At 43.9% G+C, this 16,120-nt stretch overlaps 1 protein-coding gene across 1 annotated transcript in view; it reads right to left on the reverse strand.

Moving 5' to 3' along the window:
* LOC119446717 (coronin-6) overlaps positions 1–12,430 on the reverse strand; it is a 46,559-nt gene extending 34,129 nt beyond the window's left edge. Inside the window, exons 1-6 of the mRNA XM_037711240.2 lie at positions 12,272–12,430; positions 10,820–11,020; positions 7,936–8,188; positions 3,705–3,880; positions 2,756–2,872; positions 1,734–1,838 (exon numbers count right to left, since the gene is read on the reverse strand). Coding sequence (XP_037567168.1) covers positions 1,734–1,838; positions 2,756–2,872; positions 3,705–3,880; positions 7,936–8,188; positions 10,820–11,020 — 852 coding nt within the window. The 5' untranslated portion in view covers positions 12,272–12,430. The remainder of the gene's footprint in view (positions 1–1,733; positions 1,839–2,755; positions 2,873–3,704; positions 3,881–7,935; positions 8,189–10,819; positions 11,021–12,271) is intronic.
* Positions 12,431–16,120: the final 3,690 nt, after the last annotated feature.

The raw sequence follows: 16,120 nt of genomic DNA on the forward strand, positions 1-16,120 counted from the left end.
TCAGACGACCGCCAAACGGACGGATGGAAATACCGGCGAGCATTTTCAATCCGGACCGCAAGCGGAGGAGCCCGGACTAGGCGAGGGTGGCACGTTTTGATGACGCGCGCGTCACGTGATACGCCATCTGCTGCGAAAATTCCTCCTCCGTCCGGTCATGTGAATCCACCTTATTTGCCGCAACCGCGGCGGACGAAACTGCGGTGGTTATCGACGCGATCAGAGATAGCGACTACGCACTTACGCAGGCACGCGACTAGCCACGAACGCGGTGTCACGCGTGGCGATAAACGCAAGAATAGAGGCTTTAAAGGCACAATTAAGCACGAAGCGCTTCGGCGTTGCTGTCAGTCACGTGCCGCGTACGATTGCCGCTGCGGACCACGGTGCAAGCTGAGGACCACGGCGATGCGGACTGCGCCGCTTCGTTTCAGTTGGACGCTACGCCGTTCTTGCTCTTCTGCGGCGCACATTTGCGGTGCTCCGCGTTTTTTTTTTCTTTTTCTTTTTTTTTTAATTTTTCCTCCAACGTATAGGTCAGTGCGCACGCTATCGGCATCTACCCTATCTACATATAGGAGAAAGGCGCATGGTGGTAAGTTACGGCCTCCGAGATTCAAGTGCGAAAGCTTAGGCGCGCTGCCCGTTCTGAGAGGTTGGGTGGCTACAAGCTGCTTGCGTATTTATTGCGCAGTTCGCGCGTTGCTGTTACGCACTGTGATGTGCTTTTTGACACTCGGGCACCGTAACTCGGGCATGAGTAATGGAGGTTCTTTGGATCAAGCGCACCTCATGTTCGCAGTTTCAGACACTTGTCGAGAGCGGGACCAGGGAAAATTTATCAGTGTCTCGCGGAACCCCGAGCAGGGGCCTGCGGAACCCGTAGGTTCCGCGGAACCCACCTTGAGAACCCATGGCCTATTGATTAAGGGGGAATTATTTTAGATGGGTTGGGTTGTTTTCAAGAGAGCACAGGAACCAATCAGTAAAGCACAGTTTCTTTGCAGCAGGCTTAATAGGAGTATTGCAGTGGTTTCACAGATGTATGGCAAAGCCCATTTACACAATTTTAAATTACACTGATAACAAAAAGAAGAATAAAGAACTCTACAGAGAATCAGTCTACTCGTGGCATGACCTCAATACTAAAGCCACAAGTCACACATGTGCAATTTATTTTCCCCATCCCTCTCTTGGAAAACCAAACTTAGCTCTTTTTGAAGACTACACATTATATAAAACTTTTCAAGAAATTTCGGTCACCTGTTACTTAAGATAATAATATATGCACTGTAAAGAACGATTATTAGCTTAGTATTCAGCCTTCAATAGAATACTCTGTAGACTACTGCATATTGTCAGAATTAAATGCCCTATTTTGCTGCACAGCAGAGGAAACATGAACAGGCCAAGGGGACAACTCCCCCTTGCGTGTTCTGTGTTTTCTAGACTGTAGAGTGAACTTGCTGCAATAACAAATCCAAGTATTTACCCTCGCAATCACCAGCATTTCTACAGCCATAACAGTAAAATTTGCTAGCATGTCCTGGCAAAACAGGAAGGACGTCACCCACGCTGCTACACGCTATCACAATGTAAAGAACGCTGAGAACATCTCTCTGCAAATGGTGCATTCAGTGGTACCGTTAAAAAGAAGTAGTCATCACAGCCGGCCTCAAGCAAATTACTATCAGATAATATGCATGTATTTGGGTAACCTAAAGAACACATACCTTAGCAGCAAGATATAGCAGATTCACATCTGGATCATAGAAGGGCTGCAACACACCATTGCTTGTATCTAGTTCTTCCAGGACCACTGGCTGGGCAAGTTCTGACTGCATTCAAGACAAATAAACTGCCTTAACAGACAAGTCACAAAACTTTCTGAAGCTGTTTGACCAGAAGCCAACCATCATCTACATTGTAGTGTGCGCCGAAAAAAAGACAATTCATATCACTGAGTAGTCTTTAGATATTTGATGTTAGCATTTTGTGATAATATTTTTAGGACCCCTGATTCCTATGAAATTGAGACAATTTTAGTTTCAGGTTATGGGTGCTGCTGTTGAGAACAGGCTGCTCTATTAATAGCAGCATTTTGTGATTTGCGTGCACTGACAGCAAGTTTACAGACCAATGCAAGGGGCTAAGAGCCTGTCAAGGCTTAAAGTATTACTAAAATAAATAAATAATAAATATATACTCATGTGACTACCTTTTGCAAAATCACCCCCTGAACATTGCTTGTCAGCAGTATGGTCACACTATGACATGCATCCAACTCCATGCATGCATCCAAAGTTCCATAAATGCTAAGAAGTCTAGTCAAAGTAACTCAAGTGGTGTTAACAACTAGATTCTGGTATTTTACCTGACAAAACCACAATCTGAATATGAGGCATGCCGTAGTAGGGTGCAGGATTATTTTGACCACCTGAGATTCTTATGTGCGAGATTCTTATGTCAGTTGCACTTCGCTCGTCAAAGAGGCAGTCGAGTGAGCTCTTGAACAACACTTTGTAATGTGGTGAACGCGGAACGGGACAAGGAAACGGGACTTCAAAGAGGTGGGATGTAATGCTAAGGCATTTCTCTTGCATTTACCCCTAAATCTCCAGTCAATTTTTTTTTAATTTCATCCCTATCGAAATGCGGCTACTGCACCTGGGACCAAACCCACGACCTCAAGCTCAGCAGCACAAACGGATTGCCACTAAGCTACCACGGAGGGTAACAAGTCGCTCTGACTGACCTCCACACGAAGGGCGTACTGCCTTTCACTCATCCTCGAGAACCCCGTTGTAAATATGAGGCCGTCCCTCAAGTAGATGGCCTTTTGCGGCTTGGCACCTTCATGCCCAAAGTCCTCCTGCAAGCAAAGAGAAACAAATAATCTGCAGTGGCCCAGAGGAGAGGACACATGGAAAGCAACATGAAACAAGATAGAACAGGTGATAAAACTGTGATAAAGAATACTCTGCACAATGACTGGAAAAAAGCTTCAGCAGAAGGAAGGCATGTTTCTATAGTCATATCTTCAAAAGTCCATGCCTCCATATAAAAGGATCACTCAGCAAACAATGAAGCTAAAACAGGAAGTGGCCACTTTCAAATGGCAATGTGCTAAAAAACTAGTTCAGGATTCGTACAGTACATTCAACTAAAATTCAAGGACAATTCAAGGAGGGGGAAACTTTATTCATACACATAAACTAAAAAATAGTGATATCTCCTTCTTAGGTGCAATTTCTGCAGCTAAGCAGCTTTTCAAAGTTTACTTTTCCACTGCAATGATGTCAGTCGCTTTGTAGTATGAGGGTTAGTACTGTCCGACTTCACCCAAAGATAATCGTCGCATTAAATCCAAATTGTTGAAACTTACGTTCCTCCAGGCATTTCTAGCACACAGGGCTCAAAAACGGAGCCATGATGGTTGTGATGGGAACCAACTAGCAAAACAACAAAAATGGTGGTACGGCTTGGTCACTTTATCTGGCGCTGAATTGGCAGTCCACGAGTGCCAACCCTCACAAAATAAAATCCTGGTTATATCGCTGACATATCAGCTACCACTAACTGCGTCATTTGCAACATGTAACAATGACTGCCAATAAACATGAAATTTTAAATAGAAATGAAGGCAGAAATTGATAGATCAGAACTCAAGCAGAAAAAAAGATAACGTATAATGACACCCTTACCGCTTCCACATCCCCCGTCCTTGGATTGTAGACACGAATTTTGCGGTCCTTGCAAGTTGTGACAATGCGGCTGCCATCCCAGTTCCAGCAACAGCTGAACACACTGTCTGGGTGGTCAATGCACGACAGGATTTCACCTGTACCCACATTCCAGATGATGATCTTGCAGTCAGCTCCTGCATGCATGGAAAAAAATGTGCAAGCTCATTTACAGCGGTACAGATGAGTGTAGAGCACATGCAAATTTTTGTCTCTGGTACCCAGACTGTGCAGTCGGTCGCACTGGCACCTATCTACACCCCTGCGCAGTGCGTTGACATAGCTTCAACTTCCAGCTGGAGAACCACCAGCTACACATTGGTGTGTTCCCTTTAACAGATAACCTCACTGTACAGTTAATGGCTTTTCCTTAGTTTATAAAGCTGAAATTTTTAAGTGCCTTAGTTAACGAGACTCAGAGTCACAAGTGATATTTTCACTGGCTAACCACAGTTACAAACTTATCGCTCTGCGTAAGACACACCTACATGAAATGAAACTTTGCCGAATGTTGCCGCAGATCTAGAGAAAAAGGATCTTGTCTAATCAGACTGTGTGTGCAACGCGTATAGTGGTGTACATTCTGATAGATACCCAAGTACAAGCAATTACACTGGAATGTATAATGAGTCATGTAGAAATAGCCGACAAACTCAACCAGCAGATCAGACTGACAACCAAGGACTGTACTTGCCGCTATCATTGTGCATTGACTGTTGCTTGTGTTGAGCACAAGTTCACCTAATAAAGAGTTAAATTTTTAACTAGCGCTATTGGCAGTTCAATTTTTCATTGTCGCTATAATGTGACACTATGTCACATTGCGAACTTGGACACAGAGGTTAATTGATAGCTGAATAAAATATAGACTTTCCATACTCTAAGTTCCTGAAATATGTCTCTTTTCTTTTGTACTCAAGCAAGGCAGGTTCTAATGCACCCGTTATCCCACCCAGTGATAAATAGATACAAATTGATGTTGACAGCTTGTCACAGATATTCAAGAAATTTTCATGCACAGAACTTCTAATTCTAACCCTTTTAGACGCCACTTTATCCTGTTGATTGAAAACGTACTTTCACCACATTTCTTGCATCTTCAGAATCATAGAACTATACAGCTGCAGAAAAGATGAAGAATTTTCAATTTGTTAAGTTTTGTCACATTTACAGAATATGGACTCCATGCGAAAACTCACTACGGGAACATCAAACATGAGAAACAATTATTTCGTGTATTGAGAAGCTTGAAAAGCACTTATCCAGCCACTTGAAAATTTTGCCTGGTGCATGACATTGTGAAAAACAATAAGTGAACCCACTACATACAACAGCATACTGACACCAAGCAATAACACCCAACCGTCTACCTTCCCACTCATTTTACTAAAACATTTTGCACATGTTAACCAAAATTGTAGCAAGATTCCAATCATAAGTGTTTCAGGACATATGCGACACATTTTAAATATCATTACTTTCATCAAAGCTTTTTCTGTTGATGCACTAGCTTCATGTACACAATTGTGTACAAAGCGTCTGAAAGGGTTAAAGGATGATATTTCCAACTTATGATTTTCTGGCGTTGAATGAAAGTCCAAACACACTAATCCCTTGAAAAAATACTGGTGAGCACCACAGCACCCTAAATAATTTACTGTAATATGTGTTTCTGTGAACCAGTTTTCACTTCAGCACTCAGCACGTGATGCGTCGTGGCATCATGACACAGCGGCTGGGGCTTAGTTCCTATGATCAATGCCACACGCAAGCGCCACCAGAATAACCACACACAGCAGTCTTGTTTATTTTTTGTTTTAGAGCAACACCATCATACATAGATTAATCGCTTCACGACATCAGCAAACTTTACTCTGGGTCATAACTAGAGGCCGGATCTTTAGGCATTAAAAAAGCGCATTTTAGGCACCAAAAATAGGTAGGCAAAGCAATGTTTTAGGCCTCCAACGTCGTAAATATAGGCACAATAAATTTTTACATAAATGCAAATAATTTCAAACGAAGACGTGCACGATCTGTATCTATGACAGGAAAACAAGAAATGTTATTGTTTATGATGGCACAAAGGCGCTAACAGCTGAACATAGCCGTGCAATTGTCCCATAAAACTGCTGGACTAATGACCATCATTTGGCGTAATTCAACAAACGCACTGCTCATATTCATGTTCAATGGCCACTGTACTCGAGTGTTGCATGAAGTGAAACAAGCATGAAAAAGAATACTTGAAAGCTGGGAATACTGATTAAAAAAAGCGCTACTTTATGTTTGCCTGACGCAATTAAGTTAAGACACAACAAAAACAGATAAATAATAAATGCAAGAGAGACTACAATTTATTAAGAAATTAACATGTTCTTACATGAGGACTGTTAGGTACAACTCTGGCAATTTTCTCATATACAATGACATTATCGGAATTGTACAGGCAAAACGCCCCAACACTGCCAAATACACTTCCGCCCATTTGAAGTGCACGTGTTTGAAGAAATCTGTTTGGAGAGCACGTGGAACGTAGTCTAAGAATCACTGAGAAGATTGTGGAAACAATAGCAAACTACCACCATCTCTAGATTTTTGGACTCAAAATTGTTCCTCTTGTCCCTGAGAATGATCTTCTACGCTGAGAAGTTCGGAACGCTCGACGGCAGTCAACACCTTAAAAAGTAAATTACAAACAAAGGAAAAGCCGCGTGCACATCACATTTTTCTTCTTTTGCTCTTTACTCTCCTTTCCCCTGACGGCTTTCCGCGGTTTCGCATTCGCCAACCGCGGCACGTCCCATTTCCTGCTGCTAGGGGTTGTTTTCCAAAAGTTGGTTGCACTAGATGACTAGGATGAACCCCATAGAGTTCCGAACAGTCAATGTTGCCCGGTAACATGAATAATGGTCTCTAACTGCACTCGAAAGTGAAAGTTGAGGCTAAATAGTGTTCATATAGGTGCCGATATTGAAAATAGGCATTTATAGGCATTTAGGCACAAACGCCAAAATAGGCATTTATAGGCACTATAAAAACACTATAAAAGCCCTTCTTAACCTCTAATTCATGCTCATATATCAAAATGGGACGATAGGAACGCAAGGAACAAAAAAGGCATTTGCCTAACATCCGGTCTCTAGTCATGACATATGATAATGTCAATCATGCCCAGATCCGGCATTTCAAGACAACTTTACTATCAAACGAAAATTGAAGTGCTTCTCAACCTTCATACTTGCTAAATTGATTACTTTCTGTGTGAGAAGTGTGTGGTAAAGTTTCCACAACCTCAATAGTGAGACCCTTTGCCTGCAACAGTTTGACTCCTGTTGCAGTGCAAGAAATTCAGTAACTCAAATTTGGATAATCTACAAGACATTTATGCGAACACTATATGATGTTCAAAGCAATGCTAAAATGGGCCACTAAAGAGACATATAGAAAAGATGGAAAATTGAAATAAGCCTCAGTGTGAAAGAAAGGACACATCTTGGCACATGCCTACAGGAGGACGGCAAAATTCTTGGCACATTTGATAAACACCTTTTATCGTTTCGATGAAAAAGGTACTCAATTATCTCGACAAATGGCTTCGTGCAATTGACAGTGGTGTTTATCAAATGTGCCAAGAATTTGGCCCTCCTCTGAAGGCATGTGCCAAGATGCGCTTCCATGTCATCATGTGGCTTGATGTCATTCTTTTCAAAAGGTCAATACAGTCAAAGCCCAACGTTCTACCTGTCCAGTTGTTTCCTCCTCTGATTTTTTTTTCCCTTACACGCTGGAACATGCCTTTGTATAAATTACTACTACCCAACTTTCTGCCTTAAATTGTGCATTTTGACACATCTACTTGAGTCCAGAGAATTATTTCTCGGTCTCATGTGTAGCAGCATAGCAGACAACCGAGTCAGCCAGAGCGAGTGACGTCACAATGTTCTTCTCCCACGTGACCACCTTCTGGTTTAAAGAAAAGTTATTATAGTAAATTATATGTGGGGCTCTGAGGCGTGCCAGTACTTTTTATAGGGTTTCAAGCTCGAGGACCTTCGTTTATCGCAAAAATTAAAAGTCACAAGATGTCATGTCAGTACTCCTTTAGTGTTAACAGTAAATCACTAAAATATAGCTCAAGATGCAGATCAGAAAACGAGCAAGCGGTTATTTTAAAGCTGGATTGACTCACCAACACTGAGCAGTACATTGTTGGCTGATGGGTGCCACAGCACCTGTCCGACACGGCGTTCGTGTCCAGGCAGTTCAACCACTGGGTCCACAAGTGGGCGGACAAGGCCAAAATTGGGGATCTGCCACACTCGAACCACGGCATCATCTGAAGCACTGGCAATTATATTGTCATTGAATGGGCACCAAGCGATGTCCAGTACAGGCCCCTTGTGCCCAGCCACCAGAGGATGGTTCACGTCCACTCGACCAGTCTGCACAGAAATACATGCTTAGTTATTGTCCACTTATTCACTCACACAATCATAACACAGAAGCAACTCCACTATTGTCAAGAAATAACAATACATCTGTAAGAAATATATGAATTTCTAGCCCCTGTAATGCAAACTTCCCAGAAGCATACAGTAGACTCTCTTGGAAATCTGACATCAGGAGTTCAGCTTCAACATAAGTGCCCTGCATCTAGGGGAAACTAAGCAAAGGTCCCTGTACAGTTCAGTTACAGCTTAAGCTCACCTTAATAAGTTCATCTTAGAGCAAATATGCTATATACAGGGTGTCCCACCTAATATGCACCATTTATCGTTTTCAATGCAAAGCTTTCTATTAAATGGAAAATGAGACATCCACCGAATTGTAGCAATTGCTACAAAGGAAACCCATACGGGTTGCTCGAAAGAAAAGCCTCGCCAGTCCAAGAAAAAAAATTTTTTTTTCTTCAACTGCGAGGCTTTTCCTTTGAGGAACCCGTATGGGTTTCCTTTGTAGCAATTGCTACGATTGGGTGGATGTCTCATTTTCCATTTAATTGCTTCTCTCCATCTAGTGGGTTCCCACTGAACTATTACATCAAAGCTTTCTATGTTAATGAAACAAACTGTGTATGTTAGTAGCCACCTGAAGAAGCCTCTGGAATGTATTTTGTTAAATAATTTATTTGTAGTGATTAGTAAACTAATTTCTTAATTACTGAAGTTACAGCCAATATGTCAATATCAGATTTTTAGAGCACATCTGAAAACATCCGTTTCAGTTGTTCGCAGTGCGTTATCATTAGTGTAGCTTTTTCTTGCAGTTTAGAAAAAAGCCAGTGAAATTTGCAATAGACCAATGCCACCTCCCTCTTGCATGACGCAGCACTGCAGGCAGTGAACTGGCTACTGATGCAATTTTTTCGTGGTTATGCAAAGTGGCACAAAATTAACAGATGTATCCAATGGCTAAACAGTGGTGTGCCCCATTGTGCCATTTTCATACCTGCCAAGTTCGAAGAAACTAAATCCGGGAGATCTTCCGACCAGGAGGGGGGGGGGGGGGCAGTCGGCTACACAACCCCCCTCCCCACGTCATATATTTTTGAAGTACTGACAGAAGAACTTCCTTAGAACTGTATTTACAGATATACAAATGACCACATGAACATCAATGTCTCATTGTTGCAAGCATTTCGTTGCTGCTAATTCTAGAAAATTTGATTAAATTCTCTGGTCTTACATCCCAGAACCATCATTTTATTATGAGGCACCCCCCCGTAGTGGGAGTCTTCGGATTAATTTCGACTACCTGGGGTTCTTTAATGTGCACCCAATGGACGGCACACGGGCGTTTTTGCATTTCGCCTCCAACTAATTGTAGCCGCCGCAGCCGAGATTTGATCCCGCGAACTTGTGCTTAGCAGCACAATGCCAAACCCACTAAGCAACCACGACGGGTGTTAAAAAATTCTTCAGATAATGTCTCATTGTAAGAAATTTCATTTCTTTCACATTCTGCGAGGATGACGTTTTCCAGCGACGAGCAGCACTGCGTCCTCGTATTTTTCCCGATGTTATTTGCCGCTCACACTCTGCGTTGCTCTGTGGTCTCAACAAAATACTCAATGTCAGTTCGTCTGAGCACTACATTAAAATACTTGAAGACACTTTTTGCGCTAGCGCTCCTACTTTTCAAGCCATGACAGACTGTGGGCCTACGCAATGCCAGAGCGGCTTACGCTGAGGAGAACGATGGAGTCTAGTGTTGCTAATGGCAGAATGTGGCATTCGATCGCTAGCTTAATGAGGCTAGGGCCACTAGGGCACCCAACAACCCCGTCAGCGTAAAGAGCCGCTCTGCGGTTAACAAAATAGCGCATGTATCGGGTTTCCCTACTACTTTCTTAGCAATTCTTTGCGCGATGAACTTCCAACTGGATTGGATTGGATTCTTTTTGCCAATGTGGCCTGACAATGCACTGGACGCATATAGAAACGGGACACAACTGCAATTTCCGGGATATTTTCGTGTCAGCTATACAACCAGAAGAAACGGTCCAAATCCGGAAGTCGCCCGGGTAATTCGGGAGACTTGGCAGGTATGCATTTTCAGACTTGCATTAACAATGTGCGTTACACGGGAAAGTTAGAAAATATTAATGTCACTCTGAAAATATTTACTGCAGGTCAAACCAGCACAAGGGGCTACTTCCTTATGGTAGCTACATTTAAATGGTTCCTACCACACTCAAATTTCATTTGCAGTGATGTGGAGCCCTCTCAAGATTGGAGCCAAAGAAAGCCTGCCCCAGCCAAACATTCAGCAGCTCCCAGAGTAATCTCAGGAGCCACGTGATATAGATTCTATCGGATCTTGATTGCACCCCTAGCTCAAAACAGAGCGCTGCTGAACAAACCAGATAAATGTGTTCCGAGTACTCAATTTCAACCAGCCAAATGTAAACCGCACTGAGAGCGCGCTATAGAGCGCCCGAAAGTGGCCTGTCAAATCTGTCAAATGTGTCATTGGAAATACTTGTGATAAATGTCAACTAGGAATCACATGTATGGCAGTTTAGACAATGTAAAGCAGGGAATTAAAAAATCCATGCCTGAAAACATACTCACCTTGTTCAATGGGAGCACCATGAATGCCCCACCACCTGCGGCTTCTATGATGATGGCCAGGAACTTTGGGTTGACGGCACAAAAATTGGAATCCCATGACTGTTTTGTGATCCTTATGTTGTCGTAGCATTGCTCTCTTTTCAGTGCCTGGCCAAACACATGGCGAAACTTGCTTGTCCGCACAATGCTCCGATGCGCCATCTGAAGTTCAACAAAGCCACCAATCCGTCACTGTCTTTACATGTGCATTGGGTGTATGCTAGTGTAATTTTTTTTAATGTTATTAACAACTCTTGATTCTAGAAGCAGGTCTGCTAAATATTAAAGCAATAACTTCAAAAATTTTCCACAAGAAATAAAAACAGCATATGCAGAGCTTGTCAGACAGCCGTTTACAATGTTATCTGTGCAGAACAATGTCTCTAGACACAATAGCTTTTTGACGGCCGTGATGAATCGCAGTCGTCTCGTCTCTAAAAATTTCAGCATCTGAATTTTTCTGAATAAGAAACACGTGGTGCTACGTCGACAGCCTTGCATCGTGACGTCATCCAGATGAATCACGCGACTGCTGAAGCCCCAAAAAAGAGAGAGGGTGCATGTATGAATCTAACAAGACCGAATAGCTACTTTCTGCTGATAAGGAAGTTATCACTTAGCAGCAGGTTATTTCTAGCTTTGCGCACAATATGTAAAGGCTGCTCTTGAAACGACACAGCACCGTTCGTTATCGCTATCAACGGTCGCGATATAAACGTCACGGCGGGCACGTACTGCTTCTGCCAGCTTCTGCGACTAGCCGGCGTAAATATTTAGGAGCGTCAGCGCACTTATGCGTCAGCGAGGAATTGATGCCTCAGAGGAGTAACAACGTCTCCAGCAACGCACACTTGAATGTCATTAATTTATACCTTTCTATACGCTTAGCTTTCTCACAGTACAAAAGACGTTCGAAGATAAACACGATAGCTACTGAGAGGCGCCGAGACGTCAACGATCAAAAAAACCGTCCACACGAAGTTTCTTGCCTTCATTGACAGCTCGTCCGCTGCCTACACATCACGCAAATTCAGCCCACGTAATTCCTGCTAATTTAAATTAAAGTGCGAGCAAAAAGCTCGCGCTGACCTTACCGCTGTCTGACGATTTCTTACGCGACAATGCTCCTCATCGGATACGCAGACTTGACCCACTGAACAGTTACGCCCAGTTATGTGAGAAGTCAATTTGCATGCCAAGACGCTCCCTACAAAATAGGTGAAACAGTCTATGTTGTCAATATGTGCATATAATATTTAGTCATTAACAACTGCAAAGCAGAGGCAAAGAAACACGCGCACGATCACAAGAGCGGCAAACCAGGCTCGATACCTATGCGCCCGTCGTCCCTAGCTCGCCGGACCGCGGCCCTCCAAACACCTCGCAGAGCCCACGAGTGCATTCTCTACTCACATTTCAACTAAAGTCGAATCCGTGGCCGTCCGATGTATTGAAATAGCACACTCAAAAGTAACGTAACATAGCGTGAAGGCCTGTAGAAGTCGATAATCGGCGACTACGATTTGATAACCACACAAAATGGAAGCAGCAACGCGGGTGTGGGGGTTACGCATGCGCACACGGGCAGGAACTGGCGCTGCCATTTATGGGGCGCGCGGTTTATTTTCTATTTCTTTTTAACGGAGCTTGGGCGCCAAGTTTGAAACCAGCAGATTTTGCGACGGATATTTACACATTCGTAAAGTAAATGGAAGCTTTTTCTAATGCTGTTATCAAAACAATTCACTATAGAAGTGTTCTTATTGAGAACTTTCATAGTCATACGAGGTTTAAAACATCCGCGAAGTGCGCTTACATTAAAAAAAAAAAAAGGTAAGAAAAGAATAATGATCTTACTTTAAAACAAGAAATATGTACTGGGGAGTTATTACCCTTGTCAATGTGCCGCAGTGTGTACAAACGCAGCATTTCTATTTTTTTTAGAATCATAAGTGCCTAGTCATTGCGAGAGCTAGGGATTGAGAAACCGATGTCATCAAATATCTGTCATAATGAACTTCTTTTCCGTTACATATGTAGACGTAAAAGTAGGCGTGGACTGCAGATCGGGGTGGAGGGGAATACAAATTAAAATTTTCCATCAAATAACACGCAGGACCATACAAAGAGGATGAGGGCACACGTGAAGTATGTCATCTGACGGTAAGTACATTGAAATTTTCTAAGCAAATGTATAATAGCAGCCAAACGATCAGTAGTCATTATAGGTATAGTATTTTGCCATATTGTGCACAAGATGTTGTACAAGTTGGTTGTTCAGACGATTGCAAAAAAAAAAAAAAAAAGTGAGCACTCCGCCTTTCTCTCACTGAACAGCACCCTTGTCTGAACTGACTGCAATGTCTTTTCACGTGTGGATAAACTTCAAAAACAGAGACAATACTGCTGGTTGCTGTAGAGGTTATAATGCGAAGGTAGCGGCTTACACATAAGAAATAAATCCACCAATATTGGGGCGCGAATTGATTGAAATATAGGCTCAAATGTTTTGTTAGTACGTCGGTTGTGCGTGACAACGTTGGGGAACACTTATTTCTTCGTGACAGCTGTTTCGATTGCGCCAGCGCCAATACTGCGCCATCGTTTTCTACTGCGCGAGCCAAGAACATCCTTTGGACCCAGCTGGTTTACGATGCCGAAATACAATTCAGTCCACCTGAATAAGCTGTAGCAGAAATCACTCGCAACATGGGGCGTACAGAGCCAGTCTTCGCATAATTTCTGAGTGGGGTACGCACGACGAACTGCTAATTTGCATGCGGGAATACGCGCGTGCACGCGCTATAGGGGCTCGTTATAAGCGCTTCGCCGAGGACCATCCAACGCGAGTCGTTGCCCATCGCTGACTTGGGAGCTAATTACACGCGACGACGCTTGCGGTGATCTTTCCCATCGAGGGGGAGGGCACAGCGAGGTTGGGTGCTCCTCGGGTGTCAACGCGTGCGCGCGACACGTCACCGCGCCAGGGGATCCTTGAAGGTGGTGCACACGGCGCGCAAGCGACCGAAAATCCGCCGCAGGAAAAGAAATACATCTCGCGCGCCGCTTCCAAAAATATATCGGCCTCAGTCCTGGCGCGGACGGAGGAGCCGCTCGCCCGCTGCGTTCCACCTACACTCATTCAGGGCAGCCGTCCAATCGCCGTCGGTGCGTCAACGCAGAAAAGCGAGAGCGTGCAGTGTGGAGAAGAAGCACTTGTGACCTCTGCACTTACGGTTGACACTCTGTAGTTGAGAACCAAGTCGCGGTATACAGCGGTTCACGCGAGTGCTGCGCTCAAAGAACACTATGCGTGGCCCGCCTTCACGCTGATTTGTTTATGTCATCGTTATTGCTATAGTGCTCAATTTCGCTCGATTAAAAGAAAGGGCGGGGAAAAAAGGCATTGGAATTAAGCGCATGCAATGTGCCGTAAGTTCAATTTTGCATATTTTGACCACACCCCGTAACTAATATCAGACAAGAAATATGTTTTTTTTTCTTTTCTTGTTTTTAATGGTTTATCGCACTTATGCTAACGGGGCCGTCCCCGTGTGACGGCAGTCAGCGGCCCTATCAAACCCTAGTCACCAATCCTGCAACGTTTAATTGTATCTCGGCGTGCCTTCCGAAAAACAAGACGCTTTTATAGTTTGCACCTCCTGTGCAGCGCCACCAAACCAGCTAATCTGCCACAGGACAGTGCACCGAGCAGTTTATATGCGGCGAACTTCCTGTCAACTTGATAAGTGGAATGATAACGATGCGTGCGGTGAGGAAAAGAGTGTATCGACCGCGCGTTGCGGGAGTAAAATACGTTTACAGTGGACTCTCGTTGATACGATCTTCACGGGAACAGGAAAATAAAGCGTATCATCCGAAAATCGTATCATCTAACTTATTATCGAACTAAATTGTATTATCGGGAAAAGAAAGGAAAAAAACGTATCATCCCGAAAAACGTATTACGCAGAATCGTATCAACGAGGTTCCACTTATTCTTATAGTGTGTCACCTATGATCAATAAAGGCGTACACTCTTCAAAAAAGTTTACACCTTTTGGGGATTATCTTGTCCCACAGCGATAATCGTCATCTGCCTTGCTTGCGTTTCGCTCTTGAAAACTCGCTCGCTACTTTCCTGTCGACAATGCTATGTCACGCTGATAACGTGCATGTCGTTCGTGACCTGGAAGTACAGGGCGCGCAGCGTTAAAGAAAGGAAATGCGGGTGTCTATGACGATTATGAGATAAGCCCCAAAGGGTGCAAACTTTTTAAAGAGCGTAAGCCCTTGTAAGTTTCAAGCAGTGATTCAGCTTTTTCACCTACGTAGTTATCAAAATCAAAATATACAAAACAGTGAAATCATTCACATGCACCAGTAACTTCTCATAAGAGACCCATGAAATGCAGCCAAAAGAGTCGTTCAGACGAGTTTGGCGTTGCGCTTAGACCTGCAGCGCCCACATTATGTCCAACAATAATAAATTGGCGGTCAAGCTTTTTGACCGCCAGTGTCCGTCGACCGAAGGGCTGCCGACTCGATCGGCGCCTGCGCTCGGCATACGAAAGAGTAGGAATATCCGACCTGGAACATTTGCATTTGAACTTTTCGGCGCACACGCCCCACCGCGCGGTGTCGTGTCAGTTGTTGCGCATATACGCGGCTATAGGGTCGTCTCCTCGTGGCGCCGCCTCTGCAGGCCTCCTCGAGTGTCGCGCCGAGGCTCCTCGCGCGTGGCCCGACGGACCAGCAGAGCCGACAGACCGTGACAGCGCGAGTGCCGATGCAAATGCGTGCTCTCTGAGACAGGCGCGTCGCGTCAAGGGCCTTTTTCGGTCGAGGCAAGCCTTGATGCTTCTTGATTCGGTGCCATCGTCAGTGACGGCTTGGCGGCAGCCATTATTATCGCCGTCGTTTGTATATAGCCAAAGCTGGGAACAGGTCCTCTCTAATGCGCAGTCTCCTATACAGTATTACGAAACTAATTCAACCTACCAGTCCTAGCCATCGATTCCTTATATACCCACAGTATCAAATAAATTAATGAATTAGTTAATATCGCGCTAACACATTGAATTCAGTTTGCGCAGGATTACCTCCTCGCTCCTGTTTAGCCTAACAGGGTTAGTTGGTTATTCAAACTTTTTTTAAAAGTAGCTCACTTCGAAACCATATGGCCCCATAACAAGAGGAAAACAAACAAGTGTACTGCTCTTAACCTTTTGGCACGTTTGTTCAACGTACCACCACTAAAGG

This window comes from Dermacentor silvarum, chromosome 3, assembly GCF_013339745.2.
Source record: "Dermacentor silvarum isolate Dsil-2018 chromosome 3, BIME_Dsil_1.4, whole genome shotgun sequence".
In the NCBI taxonomy this organism is placed as follows: Eukaryota; Metazoa; Arthropoda; class Arachnida; order Ixodida; family Ixodidae; genus Dermacentor; species Dermacentor silvarum.